Below are 21604 nucleotides of genomic sequence, written 5' to 3'. Positions count from 1 at the left end.
CCCTCCAACTAAATATACCTTAAAAGCATCACTTATAGCAAGTGAGAGGCCCAATCCTAAGCTATGAAAGAGGTCCAAAGGGAAAACATCGCAGATAGACCTGGTTGTACTCTAAGCCAACCAGATAGGAACAGCAAAGCAAGCAAATTAGCCGCACAAACTTAATTCAATTACCAAGAAGCCTAATCAAGTCAAATAATTTTCAAATTTTGTTTTTCTCCTATCCAACAACTGATGATGCTTCGCTTGTCCACTTTAGTAGCACTATTTAAAACATGGTTGGAGAGAGTTAAACTTAAAAATAAAAATAAATAACTTTCAGAATTTCCAAAATCTAATCCCTACTCTTTCTTAGTATTCAAATTTCATTCTAATCTTAATTTTGATTCCCATCATGAACTAAGCAAGATACATTCCGATTCTCATTCTAATCCACTCCAAGTCTGACACCGTTTCCAATTCCGATCACAAACCAAACACGCCCTCAATTAGTTTGGCAAAACCAACCAGCTAATAAACTTTACCAACCACCAAGGGAGAAATTTCATAATTTTGGAACTCAGAACTGTGAAAGGAGATCCATGTTTCGTGAAACCTAATCAAAAACCCCGTACAAAGAGCAGATCCCTCAATCACCACACAGATGTTCACCCAATTCCAGATTTGTGGCATAATAGAACTGCTCAAAACAGAAGATATGTGAAGGAGTCATTAAAGATAGATTCATACAGAGTTATTTTATGCACTAATAAAGTGCAAGCATCAACAGACCTCAATACAACTATGCAGAGCTTCGAATTACATTTACCAATTTGACAGTTTGGCTACCGATACTGTTGAAATATGGTAAGCTTTACTAAATCAGATCAAGGCATCAATCTTATTCGACCATGCCCAGTGACATCACTATAAATATTCGAATGAGTGTATAGCATACGAAATTCAAATCACCGCGGAGAAGATGCATGATCCCTAATAGAAAACAAGAGTAAGTTTCTCAGAATGGAGAGAACCTGTACTGCTAACAGCATATCCTTAAAAAAGAATCACTGTAGAACTCTCCATGCACATAATTATTAAATGAACACTCAACATGCCTCTAAAGAATGGCACCAACACGATCGCAGCCTTCCGCTTTGGAAAGAAAACACCAGGCTATCTGATGACTAATGCCTCCCAAGAAAGAAAAAAGGTTGAAGTGATTTTTCCTATAATTGAAATGATTTGACAGGATTTGGCTGACATCCAGCTTCAGAAAAAGAACTAGAGTGCCATACGACCGGCGAGCTGGCTTTCAGATATCCTTCTGTCTATGGCTGCATCAATGGAGTTCATCTGCAAAAACGGTAGCACCAACAGAGCAATTAGATAGGGACTGTGATCTGTGCTTATTCACCAGATTAAAAGAATTTTCCAAAAGCATTATCTAACTAATGCAAGAGGTAGCAAACTTGCTGGCTGAATGAAAGCTGACCTGTACCAAACTTTCGTCCCACACTGTGATCAAAAACAGATAACAAGATATGCTACGAATTGACAAAAGCCTGCTGGCAAATGTTCTTGTACCAAACAAACCCCCATGCTCGTTAAGAAGCAATAGGGGAGATGAATACTATAATAAGCAACAAAAATTTCAATTAAAGCACAATACATACACATTTTCGCATGGGGCCGTTGCTAGGTTGTGAACCCTCGAGTCATTTGCAGCACAAGCTTGTCAGATTTGTAATATTAACTAGAAGCAAAAATAATGTGAAATACCTAATTGAACCTTTTGATGCCTCAACAAATGGCAGTGTTGCAAGCAAAGCAGCAGATGGGAATAAAAGATCAAAGAAATTTCCCATGAATCACATGGTTTAAACAAGAATATGAAAACAGTTACTCCTAATTTTACAGAGTCAATGCTTTAATTATCTGGTTATACAATCCAGAATGGCATAATCAAATCATAGAAGTACCTTAACGGTAGTACCAAAGAAAACCCTGGAGAGAAATAATAAATTGCCTACCCATCACTGCAAACGAGTTTGCACATCTATCAGAATGAACAAACAAAATGCAGTTATAACTTACCTGGCTAGTTTCATCATGCACCTGATACTTTGGCAGAGACATTCTTCTTTCCTCCTGCACGTTGTGCATATATCATAAACAATCATACAGTAATCCAGAATATTATAAAACATTTGAATGACAATAATCAAAACAAAAGTCAACCAGAAACCAATATAAGTGAAAAAACTAACCATGGACATTGCCTCATCATCCCAAACCAAGTAGACTTCCTTGGCAGCTGGTTGGGTAGCAGGTGTTTTGTTAGATATCGCAGGTGGAGGGCCAATCGAGGGCCCCCCTGTGTTAGGACCAGAAGCATACATATGTGAATTTGTATAGGGCGCACCACCTAGAGCAAAGGAATCCGAAGCATATTTAGCTACATCACTAAGGATGCAAATTAGTTTCACATATCTGAAAAAGTCTGAAGTATAGGAATCCCATAGCATCACTCTTTTTGTATAACAGATATTAGAATTTCCAATGTAGTAAGCAATGAGACAAAATATCATATTTCAAAATTATTGCCCAATTTTTTTGAAACATAACCATGATATCCATATGCTTGACGATGATAACTTGCATAAAAACCTATGCTGGTATGGATCAGTCATAACATTCTTCATATCAAATAAATTGTAGGAGACAAATGTTCCAAGAATATGAATGAAAGTTTTTGTATTTTCCAACACAAGCTGGGAAAAACCAAACATGTCAATGTCAAGGCACAAGCTTAGATTATGTGCCTTATTATCTAACCATAGAGTCATAACTTCAATGAAGAAAAGATGAACATGAATAAATATGCAGAGAGAACAGTTTAGGGCAGAACCATTCCATCAACAAAAAGAGTCTATAATTACTAATAATGCAATCCTCCACAATATACTTTCTCCGATACTAATGGTACCATTCCGATCAAGGTCTGCAATACCGATCATGCCGTACTAGCAAGGATCCGAAATTTGGCTCAGTATATGAGTCAAACCGGTCTGTACTGATTTGAACCACGCGGAACCACCTCGTATCATGTAGTGTTACTTGAAATCTAGGTGCAAAGCATATCATACCAACCCATATTGCCCAGTTTCGGGTTGTACCACGATAAAAAGTGAGAAAAAAAAGGTTAGGAGCTGTCTTGTTAAGGGGTGCACACCATACCATATTGTACCGTACCGAATTGATAATATACTGGTATGGTACCGGTACCAAGATTACTTGGTACTAAAAAATTACACTCATTCAAGCACAAATACCACTTCAAACAGATTTAATTTTTTGGCCAAACAAAAATTCAAAGCATCATGAACTAAACACCCACAATTGTTCAATCTATGAGAAGCTCAGTGTCTTTCTATGCCTACTAACTATTCCATATTATACAGCCATAAGCTTTTCTCAATCCTTCCTCACAACTTCCTTCGTAACAGCAGATTTGAAATTAATTTTCATGGTAATTGATGCACTTCTTTACATGCTGTGAATTATTAGCTAGGGAAGTATAAAAAGTACTCAATAAAAGTGGGGGGCACTTTACATGGAAAAGAAAAGTTGGAGAATTCTTAGCATGTAAGGAACCGGTGACTAAGCATGCATTACCATTCATAGTTTCTACACCATGAGGAAAAAGCCACATTCAATGATGACAACCTTGTCACAAATGTTAAAATGCCTACCACATATCATGAAGCTACCAAGGAGTTTCCTTGACTTCAGAGAGGGATATAACAACATGAAGATGCCCTACAACCAGCTGATAAAGCAACTCTTGATACCAAAAGGGTGCACTATCTCATGCATAAAGCTGATAAATCATTTGGACGTTCTTTGTCACAAATAGGCATAGAAAATGACATGATGATAGGGCTGAAATCGGATCAAATACTAGCACAACCATATCTATATTTGTTTTATTTGACGAATACAGATACGAACACGGATGTTAGTCGGATGCAAACTTTTATATCCTTATTTGTTTAAAACGAATACGGATACAAATCGGATATGAAAAGTATAGATATAAATACAGATATAAATCGAAAAATTAAACTTTATGACAGCAAAATCAAAGATATTACTAAGCAGATGATAAATTAAGTTAATAATATGTTAATGTGGTTATTTATTTTTGTTAAAAGTTCATGAGTTCTATATAAAATTAGATAGAGTTACAAATGAAATCGGATATTCGGTTATGGATCAGATAGTTATCTATCTATATACATATTCATTTTTCTTTGGTGGGTATGGATACGGATACGGATATTAGTCAGATGCTCAAATTTATCTCCATATCCGGATAGATTCGGATAAAAAAATAGATCCGGACGGATATTATCCGATCCACTTTCACCCCTACGTGATGATTATTTTGTGGCTAAGGTATGACTAATGCATCAAACATGTGATAAGATGAGGAAATTTGTTGTTAATCATAAATTGCCACTTGTGGCCTTCTCAACCCAATATTGAAAACTAAAACCTACATGGGCAACACATAGAAGGGACTTTTCCTTGGAATATGACCAGGTTTCTTTCAAAAACTAGTGCAACCAAATATGCAAGTAAAGTTCAATGCCCATTTTTAAAAACCTAATAAGAGCTTCACAGTGTGGATTGAATGCAGAATATCCGCTCTTCACTCATGGCTGCAATTAAGTGAAATACCTCTCCCTTGTCACTCTAAATGCTACTTATGTAATTCACCCAGATCAATTACATTATCATGCCAAATACCAAAAAATGCAACTCCTCTCAAAACTAAATTTATCACAAACCAGAATGAATGATGTCAGCCTTTTATACTAATTACAAATCCATCATGCCATTTGCACTCCTCATTACAAGTCTGTCATGCTAACATGCATTTACTTTCTCCATCAAATAAATGTCACACACTCAGCAAAAAGTTTGGCAAAGAGGCTTCTTAAGGAAATCTACACTCATGCTGTCATTATTATGAACTAAGTGGTGCTTAGGAGAGTCATCCAATATCCTGATTATGAGAATAGGACCCATCACCTCGCTATGACTCATCTCAATAGTACATTGTGTAAATGGAGCATGTCAATTTCTACATGCTCCCATACACTGAAAAGCATATAATTTCATTGTCAATGCATTTTCATAAAAATTTTACTCACGACGAATCTAAATAGCACTCTCCATGTCCTTCAATATAAAGTGATTCATGAAAATCATACCTAAGTTTGATCCTCCCTTTATATGGTAACTTCAAGCATTGATAATACGCCGAGGATATTGCCCTTGCTTGATGGAGCCATGGTCCTCCAAATAATAGATTGATAGCGGCTCTCACCCTTCAATATTAAGTGCTTATATGACTGAAAAATATGTTTTATAACCAATTCTTGCAACAAGGCAACCATATGCCAAAACTTCACTTTGCCAATCCTACAAGGGTATGTTTGGTTGCTTGGAGAAGACTGAAGAACTAATTTTCCAGGAAAATTGAGTTTTGATTAATAGTCTATTTGTTTATATCTGAAAAGTTAAGAAATCATCATATAATAATTGAGAAATTGCAATATAAAAAAAAGGAAAAGCCAATTCCTTGCTGCAGTGGGAAACTATCCCTCGATGAAGAGGGCAATATCCAGTTTTTACAACGTATTTTCCATTCTGAAATCATGATTTATTTTATTATATATGAAACTGTCTGGATGGGGGAAAAGCTAAAGTAGTATAGACATAGGTTTTCCAAACTTTCGAGATATTTTTCTCTTCCTTAGAGAACTATTTTCTTTTCCTTTTCCCTCTCTGAAGTTATCCAAACAACCAAACATACCCATATTTCACCACATGTTGATAAAAAAAGATGCCATTCTTAGAGCTCCAAGATCACATGTCCACGCAGAAAAGCAAATCTTTCAGCATCTATGAGAAACAATACATTTGGGACATCTTTTACCACACACAGAAGCAAAGGACCATTAATTTGCTAGTCCTAAAGTCAGACACTTCTCTTTTAGCCACAGCAATGGCTTAGATGAATCATCTATACCAACAGTATAGATTCACTTCAGCCCAAGGATTGCCGAACCCGGCCATACCGCCCGGTTCGGCCCAAACGGAGACGACCCGATCTCAGACCGAGTCGGTTCACTATAGAAAAATGGTTCCAGCCCCGTAATTCTTAGTTGGTACCAGCTGGAACTGGTAATTTCTAGCCAGTACCGGCCGAAACCAGCCGGAACCAAACAGGATGGTTCCGTCCGATTCGACTCGGACTCAGTGCGAACCGGTCGGTTCGCACCGAACTGGGGCAGTGGCCCGCTGTGGCATTATTTGCATAGGGAGGTATCGCCACTCAACTCATTATGTATGTTTGTTGAACTTTAGAAGTATGTAATTGATTGTATCTTAATTTCAAAATATTTTATGTTGTTCATCTTATTATTTGTATCATTTTAAAGCAATAAGATGCATCATCTAGCTTAAACCAGGATCATAGAAACATCTTAATTAAAAAAATCAAAGAAAATCAAGAAAACATCAAAAAAAACATCAAATTAAACTTAAATTCATAGAAAAAGTGAGAATTCCCCTAAAAAAATTTAGGTTCTATCGGTGCGTGAACAGGCACGCCGCACACCCAACCGGTTCGGTCCGAATTGGTACGGAACCATACCGAGCGTCGACCGGCACAATGCCCGATACCGGTTCGGCGATTCTTGCTTCAGCCAACATTCGCCACTACAAAAACTGAAGTTCCTCAGAAATTGTTTCTTCAGAAACATCAAAGCATACCAAAGTAAAATGCGATTTGTTACTGATGTGGAGATCATTGAAATGTTGGAGAGTGCCCTAAGAAAGCCATGATAAGATGTCTGTGTAAGGCTGAAAATGTGCATAAGCCAGGCCGGGGAGGTAAGAAATTTTAACTTCCAAGTGAGGCACAATAAATTCTAGGTTATTGTTGGCCCAACCAAAAGCCTGAACTAAAGCCCAAAAACCCACAGGTCCAGCCTTTACATATGTGTATTTGTATATATGTATGTTGACACAGGCACAATAAATAGGAACAGGTCCAGCCTGAACTGAAGCCTTTACATATTCTAGGGCTGGGCTCCAGCTAGACACAGGTCCAGCCTTCCAAGGAGATTTTATGCCTAGGCCCATCATGAAGATTGAATAAAACAATTTAGGCTTGGGCATAATCAGTGCTGCTTAAAAAAACATACTTTATGTAAAATTTAGTTAAAAAAGTACTTCCTAAAAAATGTTCTTGGTGATATTACTCAGTAATATTATTTGCTAAGTTCTTCTACAAGAATATAAGTTAAAGAAGCACCCTGGGCAAGAAGTGGCTTTGCCCAAACTCTCCCATTTTCTAGCCCTATGAGATACCTCTGTGAGGCGCTCACCAGTTTATTTTCTCTACAATGCATTTTCAGGAATTATTTATATTCAAATGAGATGACTGGTCCAGATAGATGCTTAAGATTTATAGAGGCATTTCTGACAACTCACTTCATTGTTTTCAATAATCGAATGAAACTAATATTCTAGCAATCTGTTCCTTCAAAAAATCACAATTAGGGATGATGTTAGGATATCCAGGTATATGGCTAACAGCAATACATGAAGACCATAAGATGGCAACAGACTTTCTCAGTTGCTTGAGTAGAGATTTCTTATTAACACTTGGACATTATCTTTCCATTGATACGCTGACCTGGAGGATTTGATTAAAATCACATCAGGCAGCATGGTCTGTGTCTTCATCATGAAATAATATGTCTCCATTAACTTTGAGGGATCCATGTGGAGCAATATAGGCTATAGTCAGTTTCATGGTCAGGTTGCATATACCAACATAGGACTTTATACCTAGTGGTCTATAAGGTGTACATATCTTTTATAAAAGAAAAAGTAGATATCCAACAAATAATCCATTATTTGACCAAGAAGAAAAACTAATTTGGGCAATAAAACTTAATTTGACAATAGAATCCAGAAAATGACTTGTCTGGACAGTTTGATAAGCTACTTTAGCAAAGTGTATTCTTGGAGAAATGGTTTCTCAGATGCCTAAACAAACCATGGACCCTCATGAATGTCTGTATCGGTTATGGGTTAGACAGTGTTACCAATTTTTATCTTCAAGATTGCTACAACTAATTGGATAAAGTGGAGGGGTGCATGTGCAAATGGTTAAAACAACATGATGGAATGCATAAGGGGCTTGTTTCTTATTTCTTGGGGACTCTGTTGTACCGCCACTTTCACAACTTAAGGGTCCCATAAGATGTAACAGGATTGGTTGACTACGTGTCAGTTCATAGCATACCTGATAGCCCTTTGATCAGAATCCTAATTCTAACCTATTTGTGTATTACATTAAGGTTACAGTTGATATGGCTTATTATGAAACTTGTGTTCCATTAGGTTGAATCCTAGAATGGCATCCAAAAGTCAAACGCCTTGCACTAGACCTAGGAGGGCTGTAGAGCTTACGAGATACGGTTATCAGGCCATAGATCATGAGACCTGATTAGGCCCTTATTTGAAGCTCCTCACTTATGTAAAGTGTGTTACGGGGCTGCCATATCAATCCTAATCACATCCATTCTCTTGATACTAACTAGATTAGAAAGGGAAATGTAGCTGACAACTTAAATATTACCTTTTCACTCCTAATAAAATTAGAAGGAGAGCTCTCTTGTCGGGATCTAACATCCTCACTCAAGTAATCCATTTAGGTCTCTCCTCCCTCTCATTCTCTCTTGAAATTCTTCTTTAGTTCTAGGGCTCAGTGAAAGCCCAAAAGGCAGTTTCCTGGGCAAAGCAAACCCAAGTAAGAATCTAATGTGAGTTCAGAAACCGGAGATCGTGCCCCCTCATCTATGAAGATGAGGTTGTAAAAACATCATTAACATACATTGAAAGGACAAAAGCAATTCAATAAAAAACCCTATTCTTGCATGTAGTTTTCTGTGAGAAAAATTTTTGCTTGCATTCCTTGATCCTTGGTCACATGATCTCTTATTTTTCCCATTGTGTTTCAAACTCAAGATTTTGTGAAATTGCTCTTACAGAAATCAACTTCACCAAACAGCCAAGTGTGCAAAAAGAAACATAAATAGAATTTACATGTTGCTTTTGTTAAGACTCCACAGGTAATCTTGAGTGGACCGAAAGCATGTGCCTATTTATACTACAAATATGCTACATGTGATGCATGCGGCATACAGACAAACAAATTCCCAACAGAAGCATCAAGAATCGTTCAAGAGTTTGCTTTTTATAGTAGTCATACACCCTCTATATAAGAATCACATAACTTTATACTTAAAAGAATAAAGACTAAAGGGAAAGCACATAACACTAAGGGTATACCTACCTATCATGTTTACACCATATAACTTTAATTGGTGAGATTATAACCATTCACTAAATGCTCTTTTCTCTTTAACAAGCATGTATTGTATGCCAATTAGTATAAACATACCTACTTAACAATGTTTATCAAAAGAAGCATACTGAACATCCAAAAGATTACCTTCATATATTTCCATCACAATATCATGATAATATGGTAAAATTGTTTAAAAATGTTCATAATACTTAGTTGTATGTTTATAGCAAAGAATATGTATCGAAATATTTATCACATTATTTCTTTAATAATTCTTGATTTTTTTCTCATTTTTTTCAAAATCCCAAAAGTTAGTCTCAATGCCTTGTCATTGCCTTCAGATTGCAAAGTATAGGCTTGAAACTAACAAAAGCATCATGAATGCTATGCTTCATGATTGTAAAACCAATTAAGTAGAAGTCTACCAGACTGATTCGAGCTTCAAAAGCAAAGATATTAGAAAAGATATTGCATCAATGATTCCATATGCAAATTCATATAACTTTACTAAACTAAGTAATAAATAATGGCATAAAAGAGTTAACCAGGGATACACTCACAAGTCAGGTAGACTAGTTGATCAAATCAATTACACTGACAAACAGAATGAAACCTGGAACCAGTTAAAGAAATCATCAAAAATCAAGAAATGTATATATCTAGAATTTCTAACCTTTCAATTCATCGCATGGCCACCAATAACATGTTCTAGCATATCATTTTATTCAAGAACCACAGTTTACAAAAAAACTAATTGTTAGAAAAGATTGTTTGCTTGTGGACCATGATAATAGACCTTGCATGTGATCATAGCACAACAACAATAGCAAACAGGCAGCGATAGAAGAAAAATCTTCGCTTAAAAGTAAAAGATCTTATATATGGCACTCAACAAATAATGATGACTAACATCATCTACCAATACTGCTAGTCAGAATAACTGCATTTTTTTGAAGCTAATATCCATTATAAGTTACCTTGGATATGTAACAGATGCATTTTAGCAACTCAATCTGATTTTAAGAGAGGGTGAACTGTATAATCAGATATCATCCAATAAGATTACCAGACTCCACATGAATATATATATATATATATATAAACCGGAATTTATTTATTACCTTGATTGCCTTGGGAAGGGTATCCACTTGTTGCAAGAGTGTTGGATACAGAATTCACGTCAGTGGCTCCCTTGAACACTGTTGGAGAGCTTGATGCAATTGATGTAGATGGTGTATTTGGCAAAAGAGGGGCACTTTGGGCAGGAACATTACTAGTACTATTGATAGGAAATAATGGTTGGGATACTGAAGGGAGTGTGGATGATGGCAAACCAGGTGGACCAACTTGGAAAGATGAATGAAGTCCAGGAGCAGAAGTGGATGTCAAAGGTGGAGTTATTTTCTGAATAGGAAACAAGGGTGGTTGTGGTGGCAGTACTGTCAGTGCAGGAGGAACTGGAATTGGTGGCTGTGGTGGAAACCAAGACTGTGGCCGAGGTGGAATTGGCCAACTCGGAGGCTGCGCTGGCAATGCTGGATTGTAACTAGTCAAAATGCAAATGAATGTCAGAACATGTGCAAAATCAACAAAAAAGGAAAAAGGAAAAAAGGCAGGCTGATCCAAAAACATCCAAGAACAAAGAAGGAAAGTATAAGCTCTCAAGAAAGTAGAAATTCTTCAAATAAGCGACAGTGAATGAGGTCATACACTGGTGGCACTGCACCATAAGTTGGTGCTGCTGGAAATCCAACACCTAAAGGACCAGGTACAAGGCCACTGACAAGGCTAGTAGATGGTACTTCCACTTTGGCCACCTTTGCTGAGGCATCCTCATCTGCATGGGTAATTTATAACAAAGGGTCAAGTCAGGGAAGAAAGTCTTGGGGACAGGGGAGGTAGGGGCACATATGGAGAATTTATACCTCATTAGGTCTTCATAAGCAAATCTTGAATACCACATGGATATAAAAGTATAAATAACATTCGCAACATATTAAGAAGATATGTCTACATTATACTGTGCAGATACCAAGATACATATTAATTTAGAATACATATATTTCAACAACATTTTTAACACTTTCTATGCATTAAACTACTCTAGATTGCAAGAGCACAATGTTAAAACAAAAGAGGCAAGAACTTTATAAACTTCAGCTGTTGCATTTGAAGCCTTTTCTTAAAGGGTTATCATGAAACTAAAGTTAAAGCCTTAGATTAGACAACTTCTAGATTGACAAATTTACAAACTACTACTGAAAGTTTCATAAACCAAGGTTCGCCAAATTGGCAGTGGAGTGTGTATTGGCCGATGACCAATTTGGCATGGTATAGGTCCATTCAGCATGGTATCGGTCCGTACTGTGTTGTTTTGAGGGCATACCAATATAGGGAGAGCCGGAGAGAGAGAGAGAGAGAGAGGAAGAGGGAGGAGAAGAGGGAGAAAAGGAGAAAAGAATAGAGAGAGGGAGGGAGGGCGAGCAAGGAGGAGGGTGAGGGAAACCCTAACCCGACCTAGGGAGAGGGTGGAAAGAGAGAGTTGGAGGAACTTACCAGATGACTAGGGGGTGTAGAATCAAGAGGAAGAGCCAATTTACTAAGGGTTTAATAGCATGAGGGGGGGTTCGATAGCATGAGGGGGGCAAACCGATTTAATAGCAAAGCAGTGCCGAACCCTAACGGGTTCGGTTCGGTAAACCTTGACATGAACTATGCAAAACAATCAACTGGAAGCAACATTTATAATCTTCATGAACAAATGAGGCTGCAGACATTCAAGCAGACAAGACATTTGAAGCAAATGCAAAGACGAAGTTCGATCTAGCCAAAGCTAGGGCAATCGACAACTGAATTCTTGTTGTACTCTATTAACCCTATGTTTGGTCGGAGTCGTGGGACGAAGGATGGATGGGGTTGGAAGAATGGATGGCCTCCATCCACCGTTTGGTTCAAAAAAATTTAGGAAGAATGGATGAAAATGAAGGATTGCCCAGCCGTTCTAGTCCACCAATTTGCATCCTCCTAAACTGGAAAGATGCAAGGAAGGATAGATAGAGCATGTGAAGGATGGATTTCTACATTGACAAAATTACTCCTCATTAATTTTTTTGACAAAACCTTACCGCTTCTTCACTTTTTCATTCAATTTATTTATATCTTTTTTAGTTTTACCTATACTATTAACCTTGTGCTATTAAATTTTATTACTAATTATTTTAATTTTAGTACAAAATTTCCATAATTATAAGTAAATAATTATAATTGTCTTCTATATTTCTATTTGCATTCACTATTTTTTAGTTAACTATTTATAAAAATTAATTAACTATTTAAATTAAATTATAAATTAATTAGTTATTTGTATAATTAATAGATATAAATAAATTAATTCATATATAATTAATTTCTAAAATCATTTATTTAATTAAATTAAATCAAAATTAAATATTTATATAATTTTTTATATACTTAAATTATAAAGATTATAATTTTATATATTGCCCAACTTTAGTATAAATAAGCATTATAATTGATAATAATAATATTTTTTCAATAAAGGGTAGTATAGTAAAAATGTCCTACAAATATCATCATTCCTCCCTTTCATTCCTCACATACCAAACAGAGAAGTGAATCATTCCCATCCATGTTTCACCAACACATAGGAGGATGGATGGAAGACCCGTCCATCCTCTCCCTCGTCTATCCTTCCCCCCAATCCATCCTTCCTCCAATCCATCCTTTGTACCAAACAGAGGGTAAATGCTGAACACCATGCTCAAAGATATTGTTATATGTATACTTGTAAATATGTGTATGCAAGCCCTTGCCTATATTATAGAAATACTTATGCATATTAATTTATGCTATATTTGCAAATGTTACATGCATTATTATGCAGTTACACATTTGTACATATATACATACACACACACAGCACATTGATATGTTTGCATTTCCCCATGTATGTATGCATGCATGTATATATGCATTATGGTCTAGGCAGGGCTCACCTAGGTGCATGCAACCGCAGCAATCAAAACCTGCTGGGTCATAGGCTACAGATTCCATTATACCCTTGATGTGAGAATGGAGAGGAGGATGGAGAAAATGGGAGATCAAAATGCAGCATGCTGATTTATATTTAATCAATAGCCACACAATTCTCAGACTAGATCTCCCACCTTGCTTTAATAAACCCATTAAACTAGGTCTTCTTCACCACTTTTAGAATTTGAACAAACTTAGTTCAAACCAACCCATGGCCTGACCATACCATGACTAGATGAGGCTTGCAAAACTAATCAGGTCAATATAGGTGATGAGGAGAGCTAGAAAGGAGGGAGGAAGCGCGCGAGTGGTGGAGGTGGGGACCTGAAATATATTGATACCACAATTGATCCTCATTGTTTGCAACCGCCATACCATTCCCCTCCTCCCCATTAACACCCTTGCCTCTGCATCCAACATTATCTTCCCATTGTCAGAAAGCTATCACAGCTTCCATCTAATCCCAACCAAACCCAAAACCTAGCCTTAGCAAGCAATGAATCTAATGTTAAAAGTGAAGGATTGGAAACGAGAACACTAGATGAGATGGAGGCAAAAGAAATGAAGGGCTTAAGGTCAGGGATTAGGTGATAGAAGCTCATGGTTTTAAAAGCCATGGAATGGGCCTTCCATGATCAGTAGTCAACATGGTATGTAACACTGCACCAACCCATGTAGACACATCATGGGCTGGCACACATCTAGCTTTGTAAAATATTGTCAATATACACCAACACAGTTTGCATGGACAACACATCAGCTGGCATGGGCAACACCACAACCACTGGGGTTGATAAGGGAATAGTTTCTTCTTCACAAAAATTCTCACTACATCTAAATAATTTTTAAAGTTTGATTTTTAAAATCTTAAATGGGTTATAAACTAGATCCAACTCAAAGTCACATATGTTTCTCTAACATACATTTTCATCTCCTTGACTAACTAATATTCAATTAAATTCATGTTGAGCATTCTAACTTGACAAAAAAAAAAAGCTCAATTTGAAACTTAATTAACTTGCACGAATGCTTTAATTGCAAGTTAACTAGAATGCCACTCAAAAAAATGTAGATCAAAATTAGTATTTTAAAGCATTTAAAATAACTTATATTTTCAAAGAAATTTCCAAAAGATTATTGTTCGTGCCAAATATCTGTATCTCAAGCATCTGTTTTGAATAGCAATTGAAGTTGCTTAATAATTTCAAAATTGACATTTTTTCATCATTGTTTAGAGTGGTCGCCGCAAACTGCCATGTAAAGGATTTTAATATAATAAGCATCAACTTTATAATTGGGCATCCTTGAAGAATTACAATAATAACTAATACTTATTTTGGGGGGTAGCAGGGATGTTCTTGAGCAAGCTAGTCAAACTCTTACTATATTTGTGTACCAAATCAATGAGAACAAAAATTATAAGCACTCATGCAAACTTTAATTAGACTTACAACTAGACTTACAATACTGTAATTAACAAAAGCAGCCATATACTTAGAGGTGGCAAGAACATTATGCAAAAGAAATTGCAAATAATCTTGCACCAATGCCTGAAAAATAGGATGAATTGGCATATTTATCTATCAGCAAAAGGCGAGCAACAAGTGTTACCTTCTCCATAGTGAGCTGCTAAGATTTCAGGAGGAATTCCTTGCATTCCAAAAATCTCAATATCTGTTGATTCTCTACCCAGTTTAGCGTTAGGAACTCTGGAAAAAGAAATTTAAAATATAAAGCATCAATCGTAGTTGAAAATAAGACATAGATAACTCATATAATAAAACTGAAATCATGCATAACTGGAAAATAAAGCTATAATTAAAAATTAAACACTGTTCTCAAAATATTTAAACAATCAAAATCGCATAGTTTTCATGGTTCAAATGGAAAACATTAGGAATCATGGGAATTACATAACATCATAAGTTGATAAGCATAGATCTTTAACCTAATTCCAACTAATAAAAAACTTTCATTTCAAAACATAAACACAAAGCTTTTGGAATACAATTTAACATCCTAGTCTATTTTTTGCTTGGATTTATAGAGATTTCCTAAAATCCACAACTACTTTATTGGAATTTGACCAAACTATATGATGTCATGGTCAAAGCTCGCTTTCCAATAATTGGAAATTAAGCAAAAAGAGCATCAGAATCATTTGACATGCCAAATGGCTACAATCAAGTTATTGTGAAGCATCAATGTCTAGAGCACTTTTCGTTGGAACATGACTACATTGAATAGGTTTATGTGATTAGGGTTGTTAAAGAAATGAGTTGTTTGCGAGTAGCTTGTGTTTGGCTCGAAATTAAACATAATTTTGTCTTGCCTCAACTTGTAAGTGAGTCGGACACAACTTGTATCTTTGAGCTAGAAACATAATTGAGCTGAATACAAGCTATGACCAGCTTGCCCTTTGCAGCTGATAAAAGCTAGAAATTAAAAATAAATAAATAAAATGTATTTTATTGTTTATAAATAAAATCATTTTGAAACTTACAAAATATTAATTTTATATAAAGAAGCATCCACAATAACTTTTAAATCGCAATCTGATGGCTCTATACTTGCTCATAGATAGATAGCCATTCTAGCCATCAAAACAAAATTTAATTGCTTAAATGAAAGAAATCTTATTTGACCCACCAATGCCTTAAATCCCTAATTTCTTGAACCACTCTTCCAAGACAGTTACAACACCTCTCCTTTCCCTTCTCTTCTTACCCTCTTGATACCTTTCTGCCAAGGAATGTGGAACTATCCTAAACCACCCGATTCGGAGAATACCGAGTCATGCCAACAGTGGACCGGAACAGTTTGAGCATTCAAAATGAGAAACCGGCAAAGGAGAAGATGAGGGAGAAGGAAAAAGAGGAAGAGAGAGAGAGAGAGAAGGGAGGGAGGAAGAGGCCGTTGGAGGGCCGCAGAGTGCCGGGGAGTGGCGCAAAGGGGCAGAGGAGGGGCTCCATTCCTCCAGACCCCTATTTTGAACCAAACAGGGGTCCATCGAGGCCCCTTTTTTATTTTGAAAATTTTATGAAGTCAGCAACCTCCTCCGCCCCACTTCCTGACCCTCCACAAGCCTCCATCTCCCTCCCTCCCTCCCTCTCCCTCCCTCTCTCTCTTTCATTTTCACTCTCACATTCTTCCTCTCCCCCGCCCTCTCTATCATGTTGGGCCATACTTCGCCGGCCTCCACCAACCTTCACCATCTCTCTCCCTCCCTTCTTCCCTCTCCCTATCCCTCCCCCCTCTCTCTTTTCCTCTCTCCCATTCTCCTCTCCCCCTCCCTTTTTGCTGTGTTGGGACAGTTTCGACACAGAACGACTTGGGAGCATACACCAAACAGTGGCCCCAACCGACCGATACGGGCCCTGATACCGGCATAGCGATCCTTGCTTTCCACAAATTGTCTAACGATGAGCCAGCAATACCCGTCTTTCAACCAAATAAGATCTATTGAACTCATAATTTATTAGATACTTTCTATGAATGTTAACTAAGTATCGTAAGTAAATTCTCTTCTTTATTTTCTTTACCCTTTAACCTCTTTTCCTTACCCTCTCATTACCTAATCCTTAGAAGCCTAACCGCACTTCCCTCCATCCTTTCATACTCTCACCATCTTCTCCCCAAATCCTAGAAGCTGGTCCACAACCCCAATTCCTCAAGCCTTCAAAGGTGTTCTCAACTTTCCTTCTTTCCATTCTTCTCCTTGAAGACAATAACTGTCACACCCCAAACCGGCTACTTGCTGGCGAGTGATGTGGCCTTGCATATTTCGTAGGGTCGCCTAGCAGGGACGCCAAGGCTTAAATAGGAGAGTACATGAGGACCATACGGACATGTGTTTAGTCCCACATCGGTTATGCAATTGATAGATCTTAGGTACTTATATAGGGCCAAGGAACCCAAATAATTCATTCTAGCTAGGGGTGCAAATGGATCGGATTGGATCAGGTCATGAATGACCCCGACCCAACCCGGCTTCTTGTTCGACTCCTAATTTTGGACCCAGATCCGACCGATAGAAAATCGGGTCGGGTCGGATTGGGTCTACCACTACAATTTTTGACCCAATGGGTCATCAAGTCCAGTTCGGATCAACCCATTCATGACTTCATTGCTTGCATCTGCACTCCCGTAGACCCAAATAATTTTACAAATTCGGATCAGATCGGATCAGATCGTAAGATTGAGAAACCAAAATTACCCAAATTTCAAATGAGACGGGTCGGGTCGGGTCTGAATTCAGTAAACCCAGACCCGGCCCAAAAAATGGAACTGTTCTAATTTTAGGATCTAACCAAGCCCCACAGGTCCTCTACGGGTCAGGTCGGGTCTAAGCAGGTCAGGTCTAAGCGGGTCGGATCACAGGTCAACCGACCCATTTGCAGCCTTATTTCTAGCTAACATTTTAGGATGAGATATTATTGCTACGATAACAGTGACTAAACCGAGGTTGAAGACAACATTTAGGGTGAGAGTGGGCTGCCATCACTGTTGACAATGATAGGATCTCTAGGGCTCACCTCCGATAGATCCCATCAGCTACCAAGCCAATCTTGCTAAGCATCCCTTCCAGCAGATATAACGAGCCAGCAAGCGAAGCTTGAACTAGCTTGATTATAAATAAGCCAAGCTCAAGCTAAGCATCCTTGGCTCGTGAGTAGCTTGAGCTAAGCCAAGATTACTAATTTGGCTCAGTCACACCCCTATATTTAATGTTGTTCCAATGTCCATAGATCACATTCTACCACAACATTGTTGGAAGGTCAAGCATGACATGTAAAAAAACATAAAACAACTAATTATAATCCTATGAAGCCTGAAGTAACAATGATGTAAGTTGATGAAGTCAAGACTTACACAAAGGATGATATAAGCAAGGATGATGAAATACTGGGACACTATCCAATGTGGGAACATGTTTAGCAACCCTAACAAGCTCCAGGACAAGCTTGCATGCATTGTGACCGAAATTTTAGAGCTTCAAGATTGTTGGAGCTTGTTTTATAACAAGTGTTGCTTTCAATATTAAGTTGTTAATTTATCTATAGTGACACTAAAGGACGGGTGTTCCATTCCTCTTGAGTGTTCGTACAAGTCCTCCTTCCCCTTCCTTCTTTCTCTATAAGACATCTAAGGATAGGCACTAATAAAGAATATTTTCCAGAAAAGTTTAGCATTTTTAAGTAGGTTTTCCAATTTATTGTCCTATGTGGTGTATGAAAGGGAAGTAGTTGTTGGATGACTGAATGGATAGAAGCCTTCATCTCTTGTCTGCTCGACTTTCTTCCTCTTCCTATCACAATCTGCAGATTCCTCATCTACTCTCCACTTTTCTCTTTTCCACCTATACTTTCTCAGTTTGCAGTTTGCAATTGAATTAATTTCAAGTTCAGATCCTTAATTACTATAGCCAGGAAAACTCTAAATCCAGTGCTACTCCTCAAGGAACTATATCAAAGTTGGCATTAGAGCCATTCCATCCAGAAGGTGGAGTTTTGATTTGACAGTTGCCCCTTGATTGAAAAAGATCCAAAACAACCACTCATTCAATATCCCATAAAATATGCACCTAAAGCTTCCTCAAATAGAAACATGTGCTACAGACTTTCACATCTACTAAATTCATCTTGCACATATTAGTCCATGCTTATGGCCCAGCATTATTATCGAGATAGTACAGCCAGCAGGCACAAGATAAAGCCTTGTCTGTATTGTGAAAAATAAGGGTGGCTTTTGATGCAACCCTGTAGTCTGTTTATTGGGTTGGCATGATTAACAACACCAAAAACAAACTTTTGAAAAAAAAAAAAAAAAAAAACTACTTCAGAGCACCAGAAATGGAAATTAAACACTGTACAAGACCAAATTGAATTCAGAACACCTAAAACTTGTTATCAATCATCGATTTTTCCCCTTTTTCACAGCTTTCTGTGGGCTTCAAGAGATAAACACCAGATCCAATGAAAAACACTAGTTTTTGACATCGTTGAAAATTTTCAGAAAAAAAAACATACACACACGTCATCAACAATCTGATTAGATCACAACTTCAATTCCCGGACGGTCCACCGCCAAAAGCTCAAACCAAGAATTAAAAAGAAAATAGAATATATAGAAAAAGATCGAGAGAAATCTAAGGCTTTTTCTTTCTCCTTACTTGGTGACGTTCTCCTTGTGGACCTGGAGGACGTGGATGGCCATCCCCCCGGCGGTGGAGAGCTTCTTGTGGCAGACATGGCACTTGAAGTGCTTCGCCTTCTGGTGCTGCACCAGGATCTTCTCGTCGTCGAATTCCCGGTCGCAGTAGTAGCACCACACTTTCGACGTCCTCTTCTTCTTCTTCCCCATCCCCTCTTCTCCGCGATAGGCGATCAAACTCTAAGATTAGGGTTTTTCTCCTCCTTCTTCCCCTTCCTTCGATCCGACGCCCGTGTGAGAGGACAACGTTTACGATTAGGGTTAGGGTTTGGGAGATATCCTTCTCCGAAAGATGGAGAAGAGAGCCGACCGGACCTTCTCTTCGTTTCTCGATCTCTACGAGGCGAGGGATTTTATTAGAGCGGTCTTGGTATGTTGCCATACACCCACACAGTTAAAAAAGACCAATAGGAATGTGACCAGTCAGCAAGCACCCCATCCCTTCTCTCTCTCTTTTGAACGGAAGGGAGAGAGAAAGCTGGAGCCCTCTCCAAAATTCGGAAAAAAATATTAAAAAAACATAAATCAGGAGAAAAAATCAAAAAAAAAATCCAAGCGTAAATATATTAGCTGAACTTTTTCTTTTTCGATCTCCTGATTGGTGCGAGGAAATCCGTATGAATCTAAGGAAAAAAAAACAATTCAAAAACAAAATTCAAGCACGCCTAAATAAGAAATATACACTCCCTAAAAAAAAAGCTTAAAATATATGATTTCTTTTTTTTTGGAAATATAAAGTTCACATACGTACAAAAAAAGAAAAATTTCCCCGCGCACATCAACATGCAAATTTTTTTTAATAAAATTCCATGCCTAAAAAGAAAATATGGACTCTCTGGAAAAATATAACATGCTTAAAATATATTGTTTCATATTTCTTTTAAAGTTTAAAGAAAAATAAAATTTTGCTACTTATTTATTCCCCTCCATGATGAAAATTTTCAATCCTGCGTATGCTGTTACAGTGATTTGCTACTTATTTATTTTTCTTAATTCACGGGGATAGAAGATAATATGTGACCAAAAAATATTGTCACCTCTATTTGTTCCTTTGATTATTCATTTTTTTCTTATAATTATAATGTTTGAATCAATATAGGTTTAAATTTGAAGCAAGTGAAAAGTGTAACTTGATTGCTGCAGCTATGAACAAATTTTGCTATAGGCACCATGCGATTGTTGATATTATTAATAGAGGTTTGTGTTATTTTATCTTCATCTTGAATTTTTATTTTATAAATATGTCATAGCAATCGAAGATAGCCGAAAACCAAAAAAAGAAAAATCTCAGCTTGATTTTTGCTTGCAATTCCTTTGATTATTTATTTTTTTCATAATAGTAGTATTTGGATTGTTGTAGGATTAAATATGAAGACTAGAACTTGATTGCTTTAAGCAAGAGTAAGTTTTGCCATATATACTATGGTAATGCACATAATATTATTAGAAATTTTTGTTGTTTTATCTTGATCTTAATTTTTTTAAATCATAAATATAAATTTTTCTTTTATATTTATAGTTGTCATGTTATAGATGTAGAAGTTAAATAGTACAGATGTATTTAATCTTTCACCATGTTTATAAATATAATATATAATTATTAAAAAGATTTGTAGATAAAGATTTATTTAATATTTAGATTGATAGAAATATAAAATATTTAGCAAACTCTTAATATTTAATAAATATTAATTTTTACTATTGATTGAAGATAATTTAATATTCCAATTTATGTAAAGAATATTTCATACTTATCAACAAATTAATATTATTGATATAAGTTTAATATATAACTTAATGACATTAATATTAATTTTCATTTAATATAGAAGTTAAATATATGGTTAATATAAAATTTATTAATATTGAAGTTGTTAATATAAAAGTTATTAGTGTAGA

At 36.7% G+C, this 21604-nt stretch overlaps 1 protein-coding gene across 4 annotated transcripts; it reads right to left on the bottom strand.

Annotated features, from left to right (window-relative positions):
• Positions 1–696: 696 nt before the first annotated feature.
• LOC103723336 (protein SUPPRESSOR OF FRI 4) lies at positions 697–20069 on the bottom strand. Of its 4 annotated transcripts, XR_606610.4 has the most exons (8): positions 19665–20069; positions 15104–15201; positions 11150–11276; positions 10561–10985; positions 2250–2407; positions 2077–2130; positions 1098–1335; positions 697–972 (listed from the first exon to the last, which is right to left on the bottom strand). XR_606610.4 is itself a non-coding variant. In XM_008814223.3 (7 exons), the coding sequence occupies exons 1-7, from the start codon at positions 19853–19855 to the stop codon at positions 1264–1266; spliced, it is 1125 nt and encodes a 374-aa protein (XP_008812445.1). In that variant the 5' UTR covers positions 19856–20069; the 3' UTR covers positions 697–1263. The 4 variants fall into 4 exon arrangements, 2 of the variants coding, with proteins under 2 accessions (XP_008812445.1, XP_008812444.1); XR_015973090.1 differs by having other exon boundaries at positions 1098–2130; XM_008814223.3 differs by having other exon boundaries at positions 697–1335.
• Between the last annotated feature and the right edge of the window lie 1535 nt (positions 20070–21604).

The sequence above is a fragment of the Phoenix dactylifera genome, chromosome 14, assembly GCF_051530095.1.
Source record: "Phoenix dactylifera cultivar Ajwa chromosome 14, Ajwa_hap1_PhDact_Kaust_v1.1, whole genome shotgun sequence".
In the NCBI taxonomy this organism is placed as follows: domain Eukaryota; kingdom Viridiplantae; phylum Streptophyta; class Magnoliopsida; order Arecales; family Arecaceae; genus Phoenix; species Phoenix dactylifera.
The sequence above is the reverse complement of the archived record's forward strand: the minus strand, read 5'-3'. Positions and strand labels throughout refer to the sequence as shown.